This window comes from Borostomias antarcticus (genome assembly GCF_949987555.1).
Source record: "Borostomias antarcticus genome assembly, chromosome: 25".
Taxonomy (NCBI): Eukaryota; Metazoa; Chordata; class Actinopteri; order Stomiiformes; family Stomiidae; genus Borostomias; species Borostomias antarcticus.
The window spans coordinates 9,573,253-9,598,746 of NC_140258.1; the positions used below are offsets into that span (position 1 = coordinate 9,573,253).

The following is a 25,494-nucleotide window of genomic DNA, read 5'->3' on the forward strand; positions in this document are numbered from 1 at the left end:
TTCAGTTCAATAGCAGAACAGTCTTCACTACACAGGTGTCTGGATATCTACAGTATTGTTCAATAGTGCTATGGATAGATAATAAGGCCACTTTGGACAAATATCTAGTAATGTCACAGTCTGACACATGAGAACAGAGAAAATGTGGTCACAGCATTTTATTTGAGATACTTAAACAACTGGCTTCAGGACAACCATTTTTGATACAGTTTAATATATGGGATGACATTGAGCATACAGCATAGTACTTAAAGTTAAACATAATGGAATAACATACGAGCAATATTTCCATGTTGTGTTCAATAACATTCATCCACATCTTTTCAGGAAGGTGCTGTGAAGAGTGACAGATATTACATGGTGCAGTTTTCAAACCAAACATTCTTCTGAGATATTTTGGTCCACGCTGCACTCTTACCAAATTTGAATTGCTTCATAAACGAGAGCACTCTTGTTCCTGTATTCAAACACCTTTCAACTATCCAAAAGGAGAAAACAAAAATGTTTATGAGTGTGAACTATATATATATATATATAACAAAAACACAGTAATCAAACAATATGCAGTACTTTACCTTTAAGAAGTAAAGAAAAGTTTTGCTGTATGCATCAGAATGAGTAAGATTGATCAGAATCTATTTATCAGAACCACAGGCTTGCAAAACAAAGTCTAAAGTCTTTCTTCCACTTCCGACATCCATTCAAATTTCAGCTGCCTGTAAGTCAACCTTAAGTCTTGGAGCATGTGTGAGAGACACTACTTATTCACCTCTACATTACACTGTACCTGGACTACCTAAAGGAGACTCCTTCATGAGGCAGCAATAGTCCGTTTTCACTCAAAGTTGAAGTCGTAATCAAAGTCTACGGTTAGCACTTCAGCTGGGAGATCCAATGTTTCTGTAGGAATTTCCATGGTGTTGGCTGCTGAAGCATCATCAGAATTTACCTCACTGGGAAGTGTCTCAGACCCAACCCCGCCCTCAGACTCTGTTGGGACCTGGATGTTGATGTCAGCACTGGTAGTGTTTACAGGATCTGGGGAAAGGTGTGGTTGGGGATGTGGTGAGGTTAGCACTTCAGCTAGAAGATCCAATGTTTCGGTAGGGATTTCCATGGCGTTGGCTGAAGAAGCATCATCAGGATTCACCTCACTGGGAAGTGTCTCGGACTCAACCCCACTCTCAGATTCTGTTGGGTCCTGGATGTCGATTTCAGCACTGGTACTGTTTTCAAGATCTGGGGAAAGGTGTGGTTGGGCTTGTGTTGAGGTTAGCACTTCAGCTGGGAGATCCAGTGTTTCTGTAGGGATTTCCATGATGTTGGCTGAAGAGGCATCATCGGGATTCACCTCACTGGAGAGTGGCTCAGAACCAACCTCACTCTCAGACTCCTTTGGGTCCTGGATATCGATGTCAGCACTGGTACTGTTTTCCGGATCTGGGGAAAGGTGTGGTTGGGCTTGTGGTGAGGTTAGCACTTCAGCTGGGAGATCCAATGTTTCTGTAAGGATTTCCACAGTGTTGGCTGCAGAAGCATTATCAGGATTCACCTCACTGGAGAGTGGCTCAGACCCAACCTTACTCTCAGACTCTGTTGGGGCCTGGATATCGATGTCAGCACTGGTACTGTTTTCCGGATCTGGGGAAAGGTGTGGTTGGGGTTGTGGTGAGGTTAGCTCTTCAGCTGGGAGATCCAATGTTTCTGTAGGGATTTCCATGGTGTTGGCTGAAGAAGCATCATCAGGATTCACCTCACAGGGAAGTGTCTCAGACCCAACCTCACTCTCAGACTCTGTTGGGTCCTGGGTGTCGATTTCAGCACTGGTACTGTTTTCAAGATCTGGGGAAAGGTGTGGTTGGGCTTGTGGTGAGGTTAGCACTTCAGCTGGGAGATCCAGTGTTTCAGTAGGGATTTCCATGGCGTTGGCTGAAGAGGCATCATCAGGATTCACCTCACTGGAGAGTGGCTCAGACCCAACCTTACTCTCAGACTCTGTTGGCGCCTGGATATCGATGTCAGCACTAGTACTGTTTTCCGGATCTGGGGAAAGGTGTGGTTGGGCTTGTGGTGAGGTTAGCACTTCAGCTGGGAGATCCAATGTTTCTGTAAGGATTTCCACGGTGTTGGCTGCAGAAGCATTATCAGGATTCACCTCACTGGAGAGTGGCTCAGACCCAACCTTACTCTCAGACTCTGTTGGGGCCTGGATATCGATGTCAGCACTGGTACTGTTTTCCGGATCTGGGGAAAGGTGTGGTTGGGGTTGTGGTGAGGTTACTTCAGCTGGGAGATCCAATGTTTCTGTAGGTATTTCCATGGCGTTGGCTGAAGAAGCATCATCAAGATTCACTTCACTGGGAAGTGTCTCAGATCCAGCCCGGCTTTCAGACTCTGTTGAGTCCTGGATGTCAATTTCAGCACCAGTACATTTTTCTGGATCTGGAGAAAGGTGTGGTTGGGGTGAGCTTAGCACTTCAATTGGGAGATTCAATGTTTCTGTAGGGATTTCAATGATGTTGGCAGAAGAAGCATCATCAGGATTCACCTCACTGGAGAGTGTCTCAGACCCAACCCCACTCTCGGACTTCTTTGGGTCCTGAATATCGATGTCAGCACTGGTACTGTTTTCTGGATCTGCGGCAAGGTGTGGTTGGGGTTGAGGTTGGTGCTGAAGTAGAAGTTGGGGCTGGGGTTGAGGTTGGGCTTCAGGTTTACTCTGGGGCTTATTTTGGGGTTGAGATTCAGGTTGGGGCTGAGGTTGGGGTTTAGACTGGAGCTCAGTTTGGGGTTGAGGTTGTGGCAGGGGTTCAGTTTGGTGTTGAGGTTGAACCTGGGGTTCTGTTTGGGGTTGAGGCCGGGGTTCAGTTTGGTGTTGAGGTGGAGGCTGGGGTTCTGTTTGGGGTTGAGGTTGAGACTGTGGTTGCATGGTTTCAGGGGCTACAGACGGCAAGGACTCACTGGGTTTTGAGTCATTTGCTCTGCCTTTACAAATTTCAGCTGGTTTATTTGCAGTGCTGGTGCTGGATGGGGCACTGCTGCTGTAGAGGATGTCAAATAAATTAGCAAGGTTAGACTTCTTTTTTTCTGATTTCTGGACCACCTCACTCGGGTATTTCGCGATATAAGGAGGGGGTTGGACTTGCACTGCTCTGTTCTGCTCACATTCAGGCACCCCTGGTGCAGATACATCTGACTCCACTGTCATCATAGACACTATTGTGGCAGGTTTAGCCTCTGGGGGCTTCACTTTAGCAGGAGGGGAGGAGAGAACTGGCAGATCTGGCTTTTTAAAAACCACCTCCTGGCCACCAATGGATTTGGATACATCTTGGGACAGCAGACAATCCTTTACAGACGGGCTCTGTGCAACTAGCAGAGGGGTCACTGGCAGAGGGGTCACGCTGCCAGTACTGGGTGCCCCGACAGAGAGGAAGGTGTTCAAAGGTTCAGGTTTGCAATACACCCATTTGGGACGTGTTGGTGCATTGGGACGTATTCTGCCACGGTTAGACTGTCCGGGTACCCAGGCATTACTTGGGGGAACGCCAGTCCTGCCTGACAGCTTGATAGCAATGTTCTTGGCCATAGCCACAGACTTTGAGTAAGCGTCCTCTTCTTCATTGTTCCCTTCTGATGCCTTTGCCTCCTCCTCCTTTAAGAATTCGGCAGCCACTCTCTCAGCCTCCTTTGCAAGCTGGTTTTCTTTTTTCTTCCAACTGAACCTTCCAAAGACAGGAGGGGCATTTGGTACACCTTTAGTTGCCTCCTCACTTTTTTTGCGCAGTTTTGCCCTCATTGCTGGACTCGGTCCACAGATAATTTTGGGAGGCTCATTGATCTTCTCGGAAGCTTTCTCTGGCTGCTTTGTAGATCCTGGACTCTCTTCCTTTGATCGGCCAGCCTTGTCTTTATTAGATGGCCTATTTTTCCCCTCCTCTCTCTCTGATCTATTCTTTGCCTCCTCTTTCCTATCATATTTGGGCTTGGGCTCTTTCCCCTTACTATACCTGGACCTTTCCTCCTCTTCCTCAACATTCCTCCCACTGTGTTTATACCTCTCATCAACTCTGCCGTATCTAGATCTATCCTCTTCCTCTCTGCGATATTTATACCCATCTTCCTCCTCCCTGCGGTATGGGTATCGCTCCTCCTCCTTGCCATATTTGTATTTCTCAGGCTCCTCCTTCTTGGAGCTTTTGTACTTCTCTTCTCCATCCCTCTTAGTACACAAAGACCTCTCTTCCTCCTCCTTTTTGCTACTTTTCGGCCTCTCCTGCTCCTTCTTACTATAGTTTGTCTTCTCCTCCTCTTTGTTGCTGGGCTTTGCCTTCTCAGCCTTTTGCTCCTCCTCCTTTTTTTTCTTATGTTTGGATTTATCCTCATCCTTTTTGCTGTGTTTAGGCATTTCCTCCTTTTCTTTGCTGTCTCTGTTTTCATCTTCATGCTTCCGTTTGAGCCCTGAGTACTTCTTTCCACCAAGTCCAGCCTGGCGGTCCAGGTTCCTTCTCTGTTCGTAGAGTGGATTCTCGTACATTTGTTTCTGGTGGAAGGATCACACACACATTGACAATTCATTAGAGAGACCAAATTGACATTAAATAAATTCAGTTAAAATGTCTCCATACTATATAGAAGATTATAAACTACAAGATATAACATTAATATTAATATAAAGATACGGAGGGGAAATGTCACTCTCAACTCAGTACCTTGTATTTCTCATTATGAGTGTGACTTGTGACATGTTCCTCAGCACAGATTGCATCACCATAGAACTCCTCACACAATTGGCAGTAAAATCCCCTCACAGGCAGCAAGAATTCAGATCCTATGAGAGAGATAAAACCAGAGAGGGTCAAACCAACTGAGAGCAACTGAGAATGGTCAAATTTAGATTGCTTTCCAGAGAGAGTACTGTACCTGTAGTAAGAGGAAAAGGTTAATAAGCTTAACACAATTCCCTTATGACAGTAATAGTAAGTGACACCAACTCTAGACCATCCAAAGTTGTAGGTGATGGTGATCCCCTTGACTGGACTCGCTCCATGTAAATAAAATAATGTTGGCACTTCTGGCAGAAACACGTTGATAACTTCAGCCGTGAAATAATGTAAAACTACAATGTGTAGGGGGGGGCTGGTGCTTTGTATGATTGACAGCTATGATGTCTATGCAACTTTCCAGAGGTATGGCCACCCATTCTCTCTCACTCACACACTCACACACACACAATAAATTTCACCTTTAAGGTGAACACGGAGTCCGGGCTCATCTAATTGAAAATTGTCAAGATTCTTAGCTGCTGGAAACTTTGTGGATTATTCTCAGTCAGAAAATGTATGTGGTTGCATAAGGATTGCGGTCTTCTTGCTTTTGGAGTCAAACTTCGACTTTAATTGTAAACCGTATTTGAACCATTTCTATTGCTTGCTGGAGTCTGACAACATAACAAACACATGCATGCAATCTTGACCCCAGCCTATGCTGTCCAGCCCTCTTCTGACAACCTTCTTAAATTTTATTGTTCACACCCGTGATTTTTCTGAGGGCAATTCTTCATGTGCACAACAAAGCTTTCATGGGTAGTTGGGGACTGAGTTTCTCTTGCTCACTCATCCAATCAGATACCCTGGCATGTTTGCCTGTTGTGCAAAGGATGTTGGTTTTCTGAATCTTTTAAAATACTGCCGTCTCTAACCAGCAAATTCAGTTTCTTCACCTTATAGCTCAAATAATGCAATTTTCTGATTGTTTTTTAAGTTTATTGTAAAGAATTGACATTACATGTGCTTAGAGGCTACAGAGGCATATAATGTAATTTCCCTTTAAAGAGCATATTGCAAGTTGATAAAAATAAAAAAAATAAAAGATTTGACATTTTTGATCTCATGACTAGGCTTAAAAACTACAAATCTTAAAAAATCCATCTTTACAGAAACCAAGGCAGATATATTGTGTTTTTTTCATATTTCAGCTATGACGTAGCGGAAGGGAGTCCTTGACCCTGCAGGCTGTCGCAACAATAGACGTCTATGGTCTATAATAGCACATAGCTGCAGCCAACTTACACTAACTCGAAATAGCAAATTCATCCTGACATTTTTGTTGTGGTAAACCATTCACACAGCTATCCTAATTATTGCATCTGAAAGATAGCTAGCCAGCGTTACGAATGCCGTCTTCACATTAACGTTATAGCCTACAGTAGCAATCAAAGAGATGATTTATGAATTTGAGCTATAGCAATCAACTTCAAGTCTATCTTTTTCTTGGCTAGTAGCATAGTCTAGCTATAGTAGCCAGCTCGGGTTTAGACACAGGATGTAGCTTCAAATAGATCTAGCCTAAACAGTAGGGTTGCCCCCTGAAAGTCAACGAGTCAAATGATCAGTCGAAGACCCTTAAGTTAAAAGAGATTCTTTAAGTCAAGCAGTCATATATTTTGCTCCACAGTCAAGATGCGCCGGGGGATCTAAGACCACTCACCTGCCTTGTGATTTATATAGGACAGACCACTCACCTGCCTTGTGATTTATATAGGACAGACCACTCATCTGCCTTGTGATTTATATAGGACAGCCAAATAATTTGTTTTAGACCTAGGCTATTACTGTTGTGCAGTAAATGGAGACTTAAGACTGATATCGTGGAGGAAAAAAGGCAGGGAACCCCTCTCCCCTCCTGGCCTCCTGTGCGCCAGCAATCACATGCATTTCCCAAATGGCATATCACAACACAAAACTGCTTTCCTAGATCAATCGTCTTGTATTAACTAATATATCCACTGGAAAAATACATTTTCCTATAGACAGAGCTCTAACATCCATGAAAATGCTTTAGTGACAGCCAAAACATTTCCTTGTTGACTGCTGCCCAACGCAGAGCCTATTCGCGCACGGTTTGAAATGCGCAGTCGAGGAGACTATTCTCAAATCGCCCATCCGTAATGTAGGCTAAGGGAATCACTGCATAAAAACAAGGGGGCATCTGAAGTAGATGGACAATGTGGGCTAGAGGATACATGTTTAGCAAGTAAAATAGGTGTCTTTTATTGTGCTGCCTGCAAGTTTGAGTTTAAAGTTTGACAGCTGTCCCGACTCCCGCAGTCTCCCCAGCCTAGGCATATGAAAAAAGAAAGAACAAATTGTCGAAACTCTGGTTTGTACAGGCGAATCTGATTCGACTCACAAAATTCTGAGTCTGGTACAGCCCTACTACCACGATAAACTAGAGGCTGATGGTAGCCTACCAAAATCAATCAAAACTCAAAATGGCTTAAAAAATATTTATTGTTGCTACCAAACGTAGGCTACGTCATCCTATTCCAGCTTTACTCACTCCAACTCTCGCCTCAACAATGTGCTTGTGTCGTGTTTACAAAGGAAAAATAATATATGCTAGCTAAATAGCAAGTTTGTAGGTTAGGGCTGACAATTTAAGAAGCATTTTCCCCTGTCTCTCCTCTACTCCGGTGCTGCCACACATGCGCACACGTGTTTGTTTGTGTGTATGTGTGGTAGCACCGGAAGGGAAGAGCATGAAATCTACTTCTGTTTAGTTGCACTTTCGCGAGTCACTACGTGTAATGTTATAACGACGTATGTATTGGTTTGGAGTATCAGAACATTGCAAATGAAGCTCCGAATACTGAATTGAGGTCCGAATACCAACCTACTGAACGAACAGTGGAATACTCAAATTACTTGGGCCAGCCCTAGTAAATCAGCAGGGAGCACCTGGAGGAGTCACCTGCACCCGGGAACAGATGTTGTCATCACTGTTAAGTTGTCCATGAAGGCTCTTATGGGGGGCTGCCGAGTCCCAGATCTTGACCCAGAGTCCCAGATCTGCATTCCACTTTTGCAGACTTAACAATCATGTTCATGGCCAAAGAGAAGAGAGACACTGAGATCGTGCAGCCGGTGATTATGCCCTTCTCCAGTCGGTGCCAGACAGATGTTACTTGACCTGAGGAGACTCTCGTGCTGAAATCATGGTAGTAGTTCATGATGAGGTTGCAGATCTTTGCCGGAACGTGGTGTCTTGACAGTGCTGTTTCGACAAGCTTGTGCGGGATACATCCGTAGGCGTTGGTTAGGTCGAGCCAGAGAGTTGCCAGGTCTCCTTTGCTCTCTCTTGCCTCCCAGATCAGCTGCGTCACCACTCCCGTCTGCTCCAGACATCCACGTACTCCTGGGACTCTCCCCTTCTGGACTGAGGTGTCGATGTAGGTATTCTTCAAAAGGAACTGATAGGCGTTGGGACAAAATTTTGAAAAAGATCTTGCTCTCAACGCTGAGCAGCGAGATGATGCGAAACTGCCCGATGTTGCTCAAGTTCTCTTCTTTTGGAATCCAGATTCCTTCGGCGAACCTCCCCTCAGCGGCAACTCTCCCTCTCCTCCAGATCACTTTAAGGATCTTCCAGAGGCGTGTAAGTAGCCGTGGACACTCTAGTTCAAGTTCATCTTAGCCTAAGGTTATCCACTTGGTTGTTTTTTTGCATGACTCCTCTTATTCATATTTCCAAATTAATATTAACTATAGTATCCACAAAGATACCCTTGATTGGTATAGCTCAAAATCACAAATATTGCTAGATATCGCAACACTAGCCATTGTTTTGTTGTTCTACTGTTGTTGAACGCTGGACTTTCTTCTGCTACGTCACTTCAGGTTTGTCGATTTTTTAGATGAGGAGGTAACAAAAACTCACTGTAGTGTATATTATATATAATTTTATGAAAATCTAATTCCTACATAATTTTCTTACACATCGACTCACTGGGGTCTCCAACCTGCAATATGCTCTTTAAGTCAACACACACAAATAAAATAAAATATAATAAAATATATAAATATTCTTAAAATATTAAATAAAATATTATATTATGAAGTCTTTGGCAACTGGCAATGTAGATCAAAATGAATCCCTCAGCGCATGTGAAACATTCTGATTCTTACTTCTTCTGCATTGTTTTGTTTTCAGTGACTGAATACTGTTGCAGTGTTCCAGCAGTGAACAGAACCTAGAAGTAGAAGATGGCTAACAACGTTTAACAGTACAATTATTATTTTTAGAACAAAAGAAAAGAAAAAACATTCTGTTTACCTTTAGCAGGCTTAGTCATTTTCTGTTCTGAAGAGTGATTCTTTTCATTTTTTGTGGAACTTGAAGCCCAAGGTCTGCTATATGGGTCCTGGGTCTGTGAAGTGCCAAAATTAGACAAATAACTGCACAGCTGAAATGATCAATGTCAGTCAGTCTAGCACTTCTCACCAACATTACGTTATGGGTTGCAATCTATACTTGTAAATAATTGATCACCATAATACATGTTCTACAGCATAAAACCAAACATTTGTGCCACAATCCTCTCCTGGACCACATTCAAATAATTGTATTAGTTTGCTAGTAACTGGCACTCATTTCATGAAGTTAGTATCTCCTGCTTAATAACATTTTCATATTTCTCGTTTCCTAACACCTATTGATGAGAGCATGTATCTGCCAGCTGCTAGAACAAGAAATGGTTGCCTTTTCCCTCAAAACCTTTCACAAGGTAGATCATTAATAATCCTGAAAACGATTAAACCTAGGCCTATTTACTTTGAAATAAAACTGGAAAATATCTTAAATGTTTATCACAATGGTTGTGGCTGCTGTCTTTTTTTTTTTTTAAATCACGGCTGTCATCCATAATCGCCAAATGATATTGTACCAGCCCTATCTAGCACTAGACATGTAAACAAGGGAGGAGACTGCATCATGTCGGCTCACAAAGTGTGGGAATATAATCCAAAACAGCACACTGACCTTTCTGTGCGATTTGCTGTGCAAGTGTGTGAAAAAATCGAACATGGAACCAGAGGTGACATTACAGTGTTGGCACCAATGATTCCCCGCATCATAGTATTCAAACGGGTCGATGGGCATCACTTGAGTCGGGGCACTGGCTGGGACATTCTGCTGTTTGTCTGGAGACGCTCTTGCTGATGATGCCATCTAATTAGAAACACAAGTTAAAAGGGTCAGCAAAACTGTTGAATCAACACAACACAAACAGTTAAGAATGAAGAAAGTGCAGTGTTAAAGCTCCATTGTGTAAATCTACTGTACAAGAGAACGTGGACCCTTTTTAATTTGATTTAGCAACAAAACTGACATAAACCACAACACTTTGAATCTTAACTATCTGTTATGTACCACAGTACTTTCTGGGAGAGGGAGGGTGCATGCAAAATTATATTTAAAGTATTTTAGCCCAATAAGACACGTGTGATGAAAGATAATCTGCCTCGGTATAAGAACAGGGCATGTGAGCGGAGTTGAGCGGTGAGAATACCGCTCCATGCTCACAGGGCTGTTCTTCCGCTCCACTCGCCTGCTCAAACTCTGCTGCTCCGCTCAAAATTGCTCATCACTCACCCAGACTCCTCCCTGCTTCGCTCACATAACTTACCACTCCAAAAAAAGAAAAAGCTGCATTAGAGAAGGCCGACGCTCCGGCCTTTTGGAAACCCGCTCCACGCTCCAATCAAAATCCACCTGCTCCGCTCTCCACTCACATGCTCTAAGAAATATTACAGTCACAAGTCTCACTTTTACTCTTTCAGTTATAGAGCAGTGAGATGGACTATATAATAACTATTTTTGTATATTTGTTCCCTGTCCTGAAAAATGCAGGGGACTTGATGTACAATGTGTTTGAAATTGTTTGAACATGCTTTACACATTTTTTCATGACTGCCCTAACATAGACTACAGCTTTCTGGGACTCATTGGAGCTAGTGAGCACACCTACAGGTTACTATTTACACAATGCAACTTTTAAGAGGGTACAAAACAATTTAACTCAGATCTACAAAAACACTTACCATGCCACTTAGGTGTTCTGTGTTCCAGCCTTGAGGAGGTTACTCAATGGTTATTTATGAGTTCGAATTCCCTAACCTGACTCAGTTTCTTCTATGTCCTTAGGAGTAGTAAAGGGAAAATGCATGTTTAGCCCTGTTTTAAGGTTACTTATGATCATATACAATGGTTCAGATCAAAACGTTGACAAAGCTAGCATTTTCAAGAAAGTTGATAATTGCTCTACCACCGTTTTGATCATACAATGGATGTAGGTGGGCATCTTGAAAAATCATTCAAAAACATGTTAAACTCGATTTTTCGATTCTCGCTTTCTCGAAAATTATAGCTTTGTCAACGTTTTGATCTGAACCATTGTATATGATCATAAGTAACCTTAAAACAGGGCTTAACATGCATTTTCCCTTTACTACTCCTTTAAGTGATGAAAATCTTCTCTAAGGCACCGATCTGTGGCCTGAGCAAAGCAGTTGAGAAGAAAGGGCTCACATGACAAGCACTGTTCTCAAAGGCTTGTTGTCCAGTATCTGTTGAGACCACTCTTCTACTGCCAAGGCAGACTGCTCCAATTTTATACATTTCATACATTCAATAGAATTGGTAGCAGAGTGAATTGAATCCAAACTATTTTCCAAAAGTAAACTGTGTAGAAATAATTCACTGTTACTGTCATTTCAAAAGCATAAACAAACCTACTAGTGCAAAGTTCCCTACCTGAAGAACAAATAATTGTAATGTAACTCATATGTCAATAAAATGCAACCATTTTCTGATGCCTTCTAGGCTATTATAAAACGTGATGGTAAAAGCACCTCCCAATTAATGAGAATGCAATTTGGCATCTCAAGAGACAACTATCAGAGAAAGGCAGATCTGAAAATGTTGTCCGAACATCAGAAACTGATAACTACCATATCTATGCTGCTACTGATTCGATGGAAGTACTGCAACTGTTGAGGGAACTGCTGCTAATCCATGAATAACTAAACACTAAGTATTTATATACATGTGGATGACAAATTGAATAATTTGTTTGGGCACCCCATCATTAACCACTGAGAGCATGCTTTGTAAGATGAGGGAAGTAGGCCTATATGCTATGTACATTTTTGCCTTAAAATGGTCCTTCACTTCAAACAAACATTATTTAACATTTACCATAACTGCAATATTTATCATTCTTAAAGCATATACATATCTAAAACCTTTCACAAATAAGCCAATTTAATCATCATGTGTTTCTTGTATTCAAATAACCAAAGCATGTAACAAAAAAAAGCTATCTGCAGGAATCAACAACAGGGAATATTAAAATTAAATAAAGCTCATGTTATTTTAGTAGCCACAAGCCAATCACTTAAATTGGATGAAACCATCCGATTGACATCCGTTGAATTGACATTTAACCATATAAATGACGAAAACAGAATAGTGAGTTTTACCAGTACTTCAGCTCGGTTGTGTGTGGAGTTGCATATGGAATTCTACCTTAGAGGAGGTGGACTTGACCACTGGTGACTTCTCTGAGCTGCGGTCTTGCTTCTGCTTCTTCTCTTTCTCTGCAGATGGTGGCTGTTCCAGATCTCCTGAGGCCCTGCTAACTTTCCGTGGTTTGTCAGATGCACTCAGTCCCAAAATGATAGCCACTTTATCAATCTCCGAGCGTTTCTTCTCTGCTGCCTCGTGCTCTTTACGTAGCACAGAGATCTGGGACATCACCTCCTCCTGCAGTCGACTGATCTCTGCCAGTAAAGGGTCTTTGTGGCCGTCTCTCTCACGGCGCTTTGTCCGGAGAAGCTCCCCTACAGGACAAACAAGCCACAACTAGGTAAAAAGCAAATCATCATCATACATCATTTCTTATATAGGGTTTTCACTCCCCCTTAGACATCAAAACCATTTCAAATTAGGGCTGTGCAATTAAATCGATACAGCAATACATCACAATATTTTTTTTTCTAAGATACTGTATACATTTTCAGTGGTACAGTAAAAAATATTTATTTTTTTGCATAAGTAAAATATACAGAACAAGACAGAATAGATAAAGATGTATAAAGTTATGGATATAATTCGGTCATATATTTATATTATTCATGTTTTGAATGGATTTAAAATGTCCTTATATTCCCTCCGCCCTCAGGATCACCTCCAGGGAGCGGGGGATGGAGTTGTATTTTCAGCTGTATCTTAAAATGTTCAGTAAATTATGTATAGTATCGCAATGTGTATTGTATCGTACTGCAATGTATTGTGGCACGCATTGTATCATGACCCATGTATTGTGATACGTATCGTATCGTGAGGTCTTTACCAATACCCTGCCCTACTTCTACTAGTTCTAATAAGAAGAAAACATCTAAGTCTTATTATTAACAAACAAAGGATTTTTTAGGCTTTAGGGAACCATGTATGAAAAACATTTGGGTGTGTGAGGGGATAGACATACCTTGCTGTTTTCTAAGTGTCTCCAGTTCTTTCATTAGATACTCTTTCTTCTTCATACGGATGTCTCTATCTTTTCTTAGTTTTTCTCGTTCCTCAAGCACCTGGTGATTGCATAAATGTAGAATGAAAGTAAGGCTAAATATTACAAAAAGTTGTGTGTCTCGCATAGCCAGACTGACTAGCATAGCCAGACTGACTAGAAAAGGCGACTGCTATGCAGCATAGGCTGGGGTCTGTAGAGGATGGCATACCATGCATGCATGTGTTAGTGATCACAACATAGGACATTCAGGAAGGCTACAAATGGGGAATGCGCAGAACAACCACGACGGACATACAATTCACAGCTCAGATAGTGAGCTCTGGTACTTTCTCCACGTGTGTACTCTTAATGACTTAAGTTGGGTGCTCAAACCCATTTATTTGTATTTTAATTTATCGCCCCCCTGGTGTTAACGGCTCCTTTCTGGTCTGAATTTAGTGAGTTCAATGAGCACTTTGCACTAGTTTGATCAAATTACAATTTTAGATAACTTATGATACTTAATTTTACCTTTTGTTTTTGTTGACTTTCATTGTTTTTCTCCTCTGAACCTCTCCTCTCATGGCTGATGCCTGCTCTAGAGATTGCCCTTCCATTACCTGGAGAAAAAAGGGTAAACATATAAAACATTTATGAATAATACAACAAAAAAAAACTCATTTCATTAACAGACAACTGAAATTAATAAAACATTAACCTGGCCAAAACAAATAATTGCATTTCCCCATACTCAAGGCATTTAAAATCTCACCCTTCACATCAGATTCTGTTGTCTGGATAAGATATGAACGATCAAATGGAGGGGCTGGGACATTCTGGAAATCTTCATTAGGAGACTGAGGTGGTACGCCCATGGATGGAGGCGGGTACATTGGCCACTGTTGAGGCATGTAAGGCATGTAGTTCCCATACTGCCCGTATCCAGGAGGTGGATAGTTTGGAGCTACCAGACCATGTGGCTGGGCTTGAGGGTAGGCAGGCATGGAAAGAGCTGGGTGCCCTGCTGGTGCTTGTGGATCAGCAGATTGAGACATGACGTTCTCCGGCACTGGTACCCCCCTATCGCTGGCCTCAGTCTTCACCTCTCTGGAGCTTTTAGACTTCACATGGACACTTCGTCTGTCAGACGGGGAGGACTTATTCCGGCTTTTATTTTCAGGGCCGCTACTCCAATTTCGGCTCCGGCTCCGACTGCTACTGGAGCTTCTGCTCCCACTGAAACTGTGACTGCTGCGTTGTCGCCCATGTCTGCTGCTGCCTGAACTGCCTGAAGAGTCGCGTCGGCTTCTCTTTCCCGGGCGACGGGTGGGGGTCTTTGGGGGGGGCTTCTTCCCATGCAAGCGCTCCTGAGTCCTGGCAGCCATCTTGCTGATTTCAGTTACCCCAAGGTCTAGCCCAATGGTTTTGAGTAAGTCCTGGATCTTCTCATATTCCTCCACTTCATGCTTCTCCTTCTCATCCAGTGGGCCAGTCCCTGGTGGGTAGTCAAGTTTAGGAGTTTCAGCATTGATATTTCGGTCAGGGGTGATAGACCTGCTGTGATACCTCATATCCACCTGCTGCTGATGGCCCTTGGGTGTGTGTTCTCCACTACCAGCATGGCCCAGTGGGTGTGGTGGAGCCACAACTGGGGCACCATATGCCTTATTCAACATGTCATAATGGGGTGTGAAGTCATAGGGCGCTGCCTCTGTATCACCATAGATTTCTGACAGACTGTGCTGACGGGGGACTTCAGTCGGGGCCCTGGATCTCTCCGGTGGCTCATCCTCATCTCCATAGAGGAACTTCTCCTCATCCTCAATGTCTGTCTGTTGCCTGTTGTCCTCCTGTCGCCCAGCCACTCCTCCCAGAAGGCCAAGGATCACAGAGAGGGTGGCAGGGTTGAGACCAGCGCTCTGGGCCATGTGTGAGTCCTCCCTCAACTCTCCCAGCAAGGAGGCCAACATGTTGGGTTCCATTCCTTTAACTGCAGTCAGGAAGCGCTCAGCCTCTCTGGACACATTGGCACTCTCTACAGGATCTCTTGGAGAGTCAATGTTCTGTATGAAAAAATGACAGATTGTTTAGCATTCAACAATGGTGTAACGGTACACATATTCAAGTTCAATTCAATCCATACTGTGAAACGAATACAGTTCCACAAGCCATATTGAGAAAATACGGCATTGTAAATGTGCTTGTAATTGCCCCTTCAATATGCAATCTTGTGCAATCTTGTAAAGGTTATTTCATTGTGCTGCAGAAAACCAAAATACCATAAAGATTTTTTTTCCTGTGAAAGCTAATAAATAAATAAGTAAATGTGTTGAGTTGACTTTCCCATTTTCCTTCTTTCCTTCCACTACTTCAGTCCTAACCAAACGTTCAGAACTGTGCGTTTGAAAAATTCTCACACCACTATTCAACAATTAAGCCCATCACATATGGACACAAAAAAGATTGAAAAAAGGATATGTTTGATATGCCCCCTCACCAATGAAGGGGAATCCTCAGAGTCGGGGTGCTTCTTCAGGATGGACTTGGTGGGCCTGTTCATCTGCTCAATCTCTTTACGGCGCCGTGCCATCTGCAACTCCTTGAACTCATCAGGCTTCTTGGCAACACTGGGGCTCCTGCTACTGCTACTGGTGCTGCTGGTACTGACGCTGCGGCTCCTACTCTTGACTCTGCCAACACTCCTTCCTCTGCTCTGGGCCCGGCCACGGTTCTGCTCAGGGCTCCTGCTTGTGGACCTGCTGCGAGGCCTGCTCTTGCTCCTTGCACGGCTCTTAGCCCTGCTTCGGTCAGGACTGCGACTCTGACTGCGAGGCCTGCTCTTGCTCCTTGCACGGCTCTTAGCCCTGCCTTGATCAGGACTGCGACTGTGACTGCGAGGACGACTCTTGCTCCTTGCACGGCTCTTAGCCCTGCTTCGGTCAGGACTGCGACTGTGACTGCGAGGACGACTCTTGCTCCTTGCACGGCTCTTAGCCCTGCTTCGATCAGGGCTTCTGCTGCGACTACGAGGACGGCTCCTCCCTCTACTGAGACTCCGCCTCCTTGGTCCACGGTCGTCTGGCCCATCAGCATGTCTTGGTGGGTAGTCTCTGAAGGAAGAATAATATGGTTGAAAAGGATGATAAATAATTCTAAATTATTACTAATAACAAGCATGCAAACTGGTTAAAAAAGAAAAGGTGAGAAGGATGCATGAGCAGAGAAAAACACAGACTTTTTATTTATTTAAATAAGCTACTAAATGCCAAGGCTATTATTATTATTAGGTGGGCTAGCTTGCAGAAGCTAGCCCAACTTGTGATATTCCCACTATTTCTTTCTTTCTTTCTTTCTTTCTTATTATTCTCCCCGCTTTTTTGAACCTTAACTAGTTCTTCATACTTTGTGCTAGAAACTTCATTCAAACTTTAAAATGTTCATGACGTTCAGCTCTTGAACGGATCCATTCAGATTTTTGATATTTTTTATAGTTTTTAAGAAATTTAACTTTTAAAACATTTTTTTGTCCTATTGAAACTGCTTGAAATGCTTTTGGAATGTTCAGAAATGTTATGTTTTTAGAGTGGTGGCAGCAGTTGCTTTGAAAATATTCACACATTTTGTAAACTGCTGGCACTCCTACAGTTTTGAAAGCTCACACACATATTATACATCAAAATGTTCACAGAACTGTGCTGATTCGTACAATGTAAGTATCTAAGCCGTGTGACTTATAGTTTTCGCTGTATGACGATTTGTTCGGCAACTGCGCTCCTCATTGAAACGTATGGCAACACACTAGCTTTTGAGCTGCTAATTTTGCATTTTTACTCTTTTTCTAACTTGTCGCAATGCCTACAGTTTTTAAGCTACACGGACATATAATAGCCTAAAATGTTCAGCATTTTCTCAGGATTCATACGGTGTCAAAATCTAGGCTGTGACCTTTATACTTTTTGAGAGAGAGCTGTCTGAAGCCAACATGCCTTTCCATTGAAGTGAATGAGAGGATGCTCAGTGTCAGTTGGGATTTGAATTTGGGGACACGTGCATGCTCTCTGTACAGGCACCCTTTATTGACTACTGTGGTAGCATTCATATTCCTTCCTTCCTTCCTTCCTTCCTTCCTTCCTTCCTTCCTTCCTTCCTTCCATCCATCCTTCCTTCCATCCTTCCTTCCCATCCTTCTTTCTTTCTTTCCTTCCTTCCATCCATCCTTCCCTTCCTTCCATCCTTCCTTCTTTCCTTCCTTCCTTCCTTCCTTCCTTCCATCCTTCCTTCCATCCTTCCCTTCCTTCCATCCTTCCTTCTTTCTTTCCTTCCTTCCTTCCTCCTTTCTTTCCTTCCTTCCATCCATCCTTCCTTCCTTCCTTCCCTTCCTTCTTTCTTCCTTCCTTTCCTTCGATCCTTCCTTCCTTTCCTTTCCTTCCTTCCTCCTTTCTTTCCTTCCTTCCATCCATCCTTCCATCCATCCTTCCTTCCTTCCCTTCCTTCTTTCTTCCTTTCCTTCGATCCTTCCTTCCTTTCCTTTCCTTCCTTCCTTCCATCCTTCCTTCCCTTACTTCTATCCTTCCTTCCTTCCTTCTTTCTTTCCTTCCTTCCATCCTTCCAGCCTTCCTTCCTTCCCTTCCTTCCTTCCTTTCCTTCCTTCCATCCCTATCTTCTTTCTTTCCTTCCTTCCTTCATCCTTCCTTCCATCCTTCCCTTCCTTCCATCCTTTCTTCCATCCTTCCCTTCCTTCCATCCTTCCTTCCATCCTTCCTTCCTTCCATCCATCCTTCCTTCCCTTCCTTCCATCCTTCTTTCCTTCCTTCCTTCCATCCTCCTTTCTTTCCTTCCTTCCTTCCTCCTTTCTTTCCTTCCTTCCATCCATCCATCCTTCCTTCCTTCCTTCCTTCCCTTCCTTCTTTCTTCCTTTCCTTCGATCCTTCATTCCTTTCCTTTCCTTCCTTCCATCCTTCCTTCCTTCCCTTACTTCCATCCTTCCTTCCTTCCTGCTTTCTTTCTTTCCTTCCTTCCTTCCTTTCCTTCCTTCCTTTCCTTCCTTCCATCCTTCCATCCTTCCTTCCTTCCTTCCTTCCCTTCCTTCCTTCCTTCCTTCCATCGTTCCTTCCTTCCATCCCTTCCTTCCTTCCATCCTTCCTTCCTTCTTTCTTTCCTTCCTTCCATCCTTCCTTCCTTCCATCCTTCCTTCCTTCCTTCCATCCATCCTTCCCTTCCTTCCATCCTTCTTTCTTTCCTTCCTTCCTTCCTTCCTCCTTTCTTTCCTTCCTTCCTTCCTCCTTTCTTTCTTTCCTTCCTTCCATCCTTCCTTCCTTCCTTCCATCCTTCCTTCCTTCCTTCCCTTCCTTCTTTCTTTCCTTCGATCCTTCATTCATTTCCTTTTCTTCCTTCCTTCCATCCTTCCTTCCTTCCTTCCCTTACTTCCATCCTTCCTTCCTTCTTTCTTTCCTTCCTTCCTTTCATCCTTCCTTCCTTCCTTTCCTTCCTTCCATCCTTCCTTCCTTCCTTTCCTTTCTTCCTTCCATCCTTCCTTCTTTCTTTCCTTCCATCTTTCCTTCCTTCCTTCCTTCCATCCTTCCTTCCTTCCTTCCTTCCATCCTCCCTTCCATCCTTCCTTCCCTCCCGTCCTTCTTTCTTTCCTTCCATCCTTCCTTCCATCTTTCCTTCCTTCCATCCTTCCTTCCTTCCTTCCCTTACTTCCATCCTTCCTTCTTTCTTTCTTTCCTTCCTTCTTTCTCTTTCATCCATCTATCCATTTTTCTTTCTTTCTTTCTTTCATCCATCCTTCTTTCTTTCTTTCTTCCATCCATCCATCTATCCTTCTTTCTTTCATCCATCCATCTTTCTTTCTTTCATCCATCCATCCTTTATTTCTTTCATCCATCCATCCGTCCATCCATCTTTCATCCATCCATCCATCCTTCTTTCTTTCATCCATCCATCCATCCATCCATCCATCCATCCATCCTTTCTTTCTTTCTTTCTTTCTTTCTTTCTTTCTTTCTTTCATCCATCCTTCTTTCTTACTTTCTTTCTTTCATCCATCCATCTTTCATCCATCCATCCATCCATCTTTCATCCATCCATCCTTCTTTCTTTCTTTCTTTCTTTCTTTCATCCATCCATCTTTCATCCATCCATCCATCCATCCATCCATCCATCCATCCATCCATCCATCCATCCATCCATCTTTCTTTCATCCATCCATCCATCCATCCATCCATCTTTCTTTCTTTCTTTCATCCATCCATCCATTCATCCATCCATCCATCCATCCATCCATCCATCCATCCATCCATCCATCTTCCTTTCATCCATCCATCCATCTTCCTTTCATCCATCCATCCATCTTTCTTTCTTTCTTTCCTTCCTTATATTCAATGAAATATTCAGAATGACACTCTTTTTCAGGCTGCAAACTCATATTTCTATATTTTCCCGGACGTCACTGCACTGCCCGCGACCTACTCTGACCCGAGGGGGCGGAGTCTCACCCCCACGCCACTATCCACGCCACGGCCCCACAACTCAGCCCCTGAGTGGGCTAGAGACACATGGTCTTCACCGGTGCGGGCGGGTAGGTGGCCCGGAGAAGGGTACACTGTCCTCGACCAGCTCTGACCTGAGGGGGCGGAGTCTCACCACCACGCCACTATCTACGCCACGGGCCCCACAACTCAGCCCCTGATTGGGCTAGAGACACATGGTCTTCACCGGTGCGGGCGGGTAGGTGGTCTGGAGAGGGGTACACTGTCCTCGACCATCTCTGACCTGAGGGGGCGGAGTCTCACCACCATGCCACTGTCCACGCCACAGACCCCACAACTCAGCCCCTGAGTGGGCTAGAGACGCACGGTCTTCGCCGGTGGGTGCATGGAGATTACCTGGTCCATAGTAGTTTTAGCAGTAGCTGTTACATACAGCTGCAGCAGCTAGCCCACCTCACATTTTCTCCAGGAAATTTACTTTCTAGTTGTTAATGAAAACTAACGAAAAAACAAGTACAAAAGGGCAGCCACACCAGTTACACAACTAAAGCCTATTTTCACAGGCTGAATTAGCTACTAGCCTATGTCCTACTCCTACCTGACCAGTGGTTACCTTGCAGTGATAGAAATTTTTATCTTAACGCAGCAGGCAAACAGGTGAGCTATTGGCGGAGACAATTTGGCAGGCAAAGCAAAATTTATTTTGATAGATTAGAAAAAATGTGTGTGTGTGGGGGGGGTTAAAATCTAGATTTTGAAATGTGAGGGGGACAGGGTCCCTGGGCGTTCCGACTTGCAGGTTCTTTTGGGGGTTTCGGTTGACGCTTTCTCTATGTAGGTTTGTGGCTGGCACCCACCACTGTGGCAACTTCGTTTCGGCTTTTCCAAACAGCAAGTCACAGATTGGGCTCGCAATGTACTGTGACTAGTGAGCTGATTGGCTCAATTTCGCTTGCTGCTTTTTTACTGACAGCCAATGCACGTGCCAATCCCACTGTCCACACTCACTAGGGAAGGGGCGATGCATCGACATCTTTATGTAAATAGTAATAATATTATTCATTAATTAAGTTAAAAAACAGTAACACGTTATACAATGGAGGTCTACACATCAAAATCAATGTAAGTACTCTGTATAGATGGACTTTACAGCACCTGTTATAAGGCATTGGATTCAGAGGGGGACCAGTTCCAGGTCTAGTCCGCTCATTGCCCACAGTGATCACCAGACTGTGGTCCATTGGGATCCCACCAAGGGGAAGTGATGGGGATCTCTGCAGACAGAAAATGTTAAATCAGTAAGATGACTCTACACTCTAAAGTCGGAACCTTGGCAGGCATTGCTTTAATATACCAGACATAGCATACGCATATGGTTGAGATCAACTCATGTAACTCAATATCAGGCCTCGATATACTCCAGTTTCGTATGTGTAAATAGTATGTGTACGTACCTGAACGTTGTTTTGTTCATACCACTGTGTACCCCCTTTACACCTGGCATTAAAATGTGTTTTGGGTTCGTGCTAAACCACATGAAAGTACAGGTGTAAATGCACCCAAAACATTTTGAGGACGGATTGTGATCCGACTGGCCAAAACATTTCTGGAGGTACACAGGGACACATTGTGACTAGGGCTGTGCAATAAAATTGATACAGCAATACACTGAAAAAGGTGAAAAAGGTGAGAAGGATGCGTGAGCAGAGAAATACACAGACCTATGCAGGGATTTATTTTTATTTTTATAAATTACCATTTTTAAAAACTATATATAAATCAATTTCATTTGTTTTAGACTGAGCAAAATAAAGTTCAAAGTATAAATTTAGTTTGGGGCGCCTGTGGCTCAGGAGGTAGAGCAGATCATCCAATGACCGTATGGTCGGCGGTTCGAATCCCGACTCTTCCTGTCCACATGTCGAAGTGTCCTTGTGCAACTACCTCGAATTGCTCCCAATGAGCAGGCTAGCACAGGTGCCTGGACCTGGGCCCATTCTCCACTCTCATTGCGTGAGAACAGCCAAGTCTCTGAAAATCCATACCAGGTTTTGCTCGTTACCTTGGCGTGGTTAAGTTGCAGTGAGAGAAACGCAACGTTGCAGTGAGAGAAATGCAGCAAGCAGCTGAGCAATCGGTTGAGTGTGGCAGGCAGAATAAATGGAATTTGAGATTAGAAAAAGTGGGGGGGGGGAATTATATTTTGAAATGAATGAAAATTACGACCAACTACATTTAGGGGAATGTCCCTGGACTGGCAGGTAGGCTACTTCTTGGGGTTTCAGTTGATCTTCTCTCTGTAGGTTTGTGGCTGGCACGCACCTCTACGCAGCACGGTGGCAAAAGCTTGCTTTGTTACAAACTGGGCTTGCGCTGTACTGTGACTAGCGAGTTGATTGGCTCAATTTTGCTTTACTGACTGTTGTTGCATGCGCACAGAAATGCTAATAAAATTACTAAAGTTTTACTAAAGTTTCACTTAATTACACAGGGGACTCCCATCTTGTTCCAAGACTTGCAGAGCGAGCTGGGGGTAGAGAAGTGGTATGAGTTCACAAGCTGAGAAAACAAGTTGTGAGGGGCGTTCCAGTTTAAACTCCAAGTGGTAGCTAGCGAATCACGACTTCACGAGCCAAATGACAGGTGGTTAGCTTTTCAAATAAAAAATTGCATACACTTTTCTCTACTTCATTGTCAACGTTTCAGCTTAGAGACCTTCAAATCAGGTTTATGTAAAACAGATTGAAAATAGGCCCTTAAGTCCAAATAGTGAATTTATCCATTATCCACTTATCCGTTATGCAGGTTTAGCCACAATATAGCTACACATGTAAACACTGTATAATCGGAGCTAGCTAGCTTAGCTAAAGCAGCTTTCTTGAAAGATGCTGTGGATCCTAGTGCCCGTGTTCGAAACTGGCACATAAAAAAAATGTTTACAGTATTCTGGAGAACCACTGATGCAAACAACTGCACATGCGACACATGCATGTCCTTGGGTCCTGAGCAATACACCTACTTTATCCAGGATTTTTTTTTTTTTTTATGTGTAAATGTACCATCAAAAAGGACAATGTATAGAAACATTTTCCTTACATTTGTTTCCAGAACAACTGAGCACAACAATAGTGCCCGGTCGTCGAGCAAATCGGGACGCAGACAGATTTCCTGGAATTCACTAGGGGGCAAGTCAGCGACTACACTTTATTTGCATTCTTTCTTGCCCAGGTTTAAAATGTTACCAGCTATTTTCGCCAGCTATTAAGGTGCCTGCACACACAGTGCCCCTACCACCACCGGACTGGTGTGCCATGTTTCGGTGACTGTTGGCATTGGTTGGATGGATTTTGCAGCTCAATTTTAAACTTCAACTCTTTAGGTTTTTTCCTGAAACGTAAATAGGGTGAATGAAAGCGAGATTCCCTGAACCTCTCTATTGAGCCCGCTAGACCCAGCTACCTTCCTGAACCTCTCTATTGAGCCCGCTAGACCCAGCTACCTTCCTGAACCTCTCTATTGAGCCCGCTAGACCCAGCTACCTTCCTGACCCTCTCTATTGAGCCCGCTAGACCCAGCTACCTTCCTGAACCTCTCTATTGAGCCCGCTAGACCCAGCTACCTTCCTGAACCTCTCTATTGAGCCCGCTAGACCCAGCTACCTTCCTGAACCTCTCTATTGAGCCCGCTAGACCCAGCTACCTTCCTGACCCTCTCTATTGAGCCCTCTAGACCCAGCTACCTTCCTGAACCTCTCTATTGAGCCCTCTAGATCCAGCTACCTTCCTGAACCTCTCTATTGAGCCCGCTAGACCCAGCTACCTTCCTGACCCTCTCTACTGAGCCAGCTACCTTCCTGACCCTCTCTATTGAGCCCGCTAGACCCAGCTACCTTCCTGACCCTCTCTACTGAGCCAGCTACCTTCCTGAACCTCTCTATTGAGCCCGCTAGACCCAGCTACCTTCCTGACCCTCTCTATTGAGCCCGCTAGACCCAGCCACGTACCCGCAGACTAAATGAACTGATTATGAACCGAGAGTATTATGCAAACCGACTTTACAGAAACACGATGCAATGCGCACTGCATGAGCATGATTGCATGGACATGTTATGACTGGATAGGAAGAAAGACAGAATCGTAAGCTAACGAGCTAAATATCAATGCTAACGTACTAATACTCACATCTCTCGGAGGGCCACTGGCCCAGTATTCACCGCCCGCCCGTCGGTCGCTTCCTGGCCCGGGGGACGGGTACCTCCTGCGGGGCGGAGACCGTCTGTATGGGTCCGGCGGTCCGTGGTCCTGGTAACCCTGGTGAACCGGGGGCCGGCCTCTCTCTTCTCGGAAAGGAGGCCGAGTATAAGGCCGTCCAGGCCCAGGGTGTGAAGCATGAGGCGGGGGACCTCGGCCATCGTAGGGCGGAGGATACTCTCCTCGAGGTGGAGGCCGACCTCCGTACATTTTCAAGCTAGCTAACGTTAGCTAGCTAGCTACTAGCAGGCCAGCGAGCTAGCTATAATTTATCAAGCTTAATTCGACTTTTTAGTATTAAGAATTACAAATTAGAGCATGTAACACATACTTGTACACATATTGCAAGCATGTAGATAGGTAGCAAATACTAATTAATTAACATTAAGCAAGACCGCTCTCTAGCATGGTATCCTCTCGATTCGAGTCCCTGAACCATCCTGGTCTCGCGAGATCACACGGTATTGTTCTTGCGAGGAATTTCAATATAAAGGTCACGTAAAACAAATGTACTTTTTTGATATTCGACTGAGAAAACATGTGAACCCTTTCTGTCCCAAATGGGATTTACCTATCCTCCATTCGAAGATATTTTTTACCCCTTTGTTTTTTGTTGTTGTTGTTTACAGTTTTTCCATTTTTGGGCCAAAATGAGTGAACTTTTTTGAATCCCTCTGTAAAATTAGAGGTAGGATCAGTTAGGCCAAATAATATGGAATGCCAAGGGCTAAAAGATAGTAGGCTATACAGTTTAGCCAAAAATTGTGTAAAAATGTGTGTTGATGACAGTTTAAAGAGCTCCAGTGACCTCTATGTTGGTCAGGAAGATTCACAACTTGGCTTAAATTAAAGCTTAGAAGGTCCCCTTTAAAATAATACCAAGGACAATATTGTAAGATATTGACAAATGATCTGTACATGAGCCTAAATCAGGATATGCACCAGCATCTAAAATGTCATTTTCTTAAGGGGGTAGATAACTTGAGTTGATAACTACGATACAGCTACCACTCAAGAATGGTTATCATACCAAAATATCATCTATATTTTCAAAAATCATAAGTAGCCTACGTTTTGCCACCTTGAGTGGTACTGATATCTGGTCTGGCCCATGGACTATAATCAGAACAAATATTCAGCAGTTGTTGAAACCCTGCACTAATAGGAGAAATAATAGCTAGGTCGTCTATTTTTTGTTTATAAACATTTAGCCTAGTGCAAAAAAGTATCTGGGGGGTAGCCTACTCTTTAAGGGAATACATTGAAAATATAATAGAAGCAAAAAACCAAGGCACTCTGCCAGTATAAAGTTAAAATGCCTTTATTGATTAGGTATATTCACAATAGAATAGTTCATCCATCCATCCATCCATCTTCATCCGCTTATCCGGAGTCGGGTCGCGGA

At 43.7% G+C, this 25,494-nt stretch overlaps 1 protein-coding gene across 3 annotated transcripts; it reads right to left on the bottom strand.

Moving 5' to 3' along the window:
- Nucleotides 1-156: 156 nt before the first annotated feature.
- On the bottom strand, nucleotides 157-24,417 carry znf318 (zinc finger protein 318). 3 transcript variants are annotated; one of them, XR_014631029.1, is made up of 12 exons: nucleotides 24,021-24,417; nucleotides 20,995-21,113; nucleotides 15,846-16,458; nucleotides 14,121-15,411; nucleotides 13,880-13,968; nucleotides 13,328-13,427; nucleotides 12,367-12,680; nucleotides 9,820-10,008; nucleotides 9,115-9,208; nucleotides 4,713-4,831; nucleotides 576-4,543; nucleotides 157-478 (listed from the first exon to the last, which is right to left on the bottom strand). XR_014631029.1 is itself a non-coding variant. In XM_084458832.1 (11 exons), exons 1-11 carry the CDS (start codon nucleotides 24,297-24,299, stop codon nucleotides 836-838), a joined length of 6,915 nt encoding a protein of 2,304 aa, XP_084314958.1. In that variant the 5' UTR covers nucleotides 24,300-24,417; the 3' UTR covers nucleotides 157-835. The 3 variants fall into 3 exon arrangements, 2 of the variants coding, with proteins under 2 accessions (XP_084314958.1, XP_084314959.1); XM_084458832.1 differs by having other exon boundaries at nucleotides 157-4,543; XM_084458833.1 differs by lacking the exons at nucleotides 157-478; nucleotides 576-4,543; nucleotides 4,713-4,831 and having other exon boundaries at nucleotides 8,682-9,208.
- Between the last annotated feature and the right edge of the window lie 1,077 nt (nucleotides 24,418-25,494).

What these genes read in the sequence shown, in the direction of transcription:
- znf318 (XM_084458832.1), bottom strand. Translation starts at nt 24,299, where the DNA reads ATGTACGGAGGTCGGCCTCCACCTCGAGGAGAGTATCCTCCGCCCTAC. An exon ending in AACAGAATCTGATGTGAAGG is followed by an intron (nt 13,969 to 14,120) that starts GTGAGATTTTAA and finishes TTTTTTCTCCAG; the next exon opens with GTAATGGAAGGGCAATCTCT. An exon ending in AATGACTAAGCCTGCTAAAG is followed by an intron (nt 4,832 to 9,114) that starts GTAAACAGAATG and finishes TCTCTCTCATAG; the next exon opens with GATCTGAATTCTTGCTGCCT.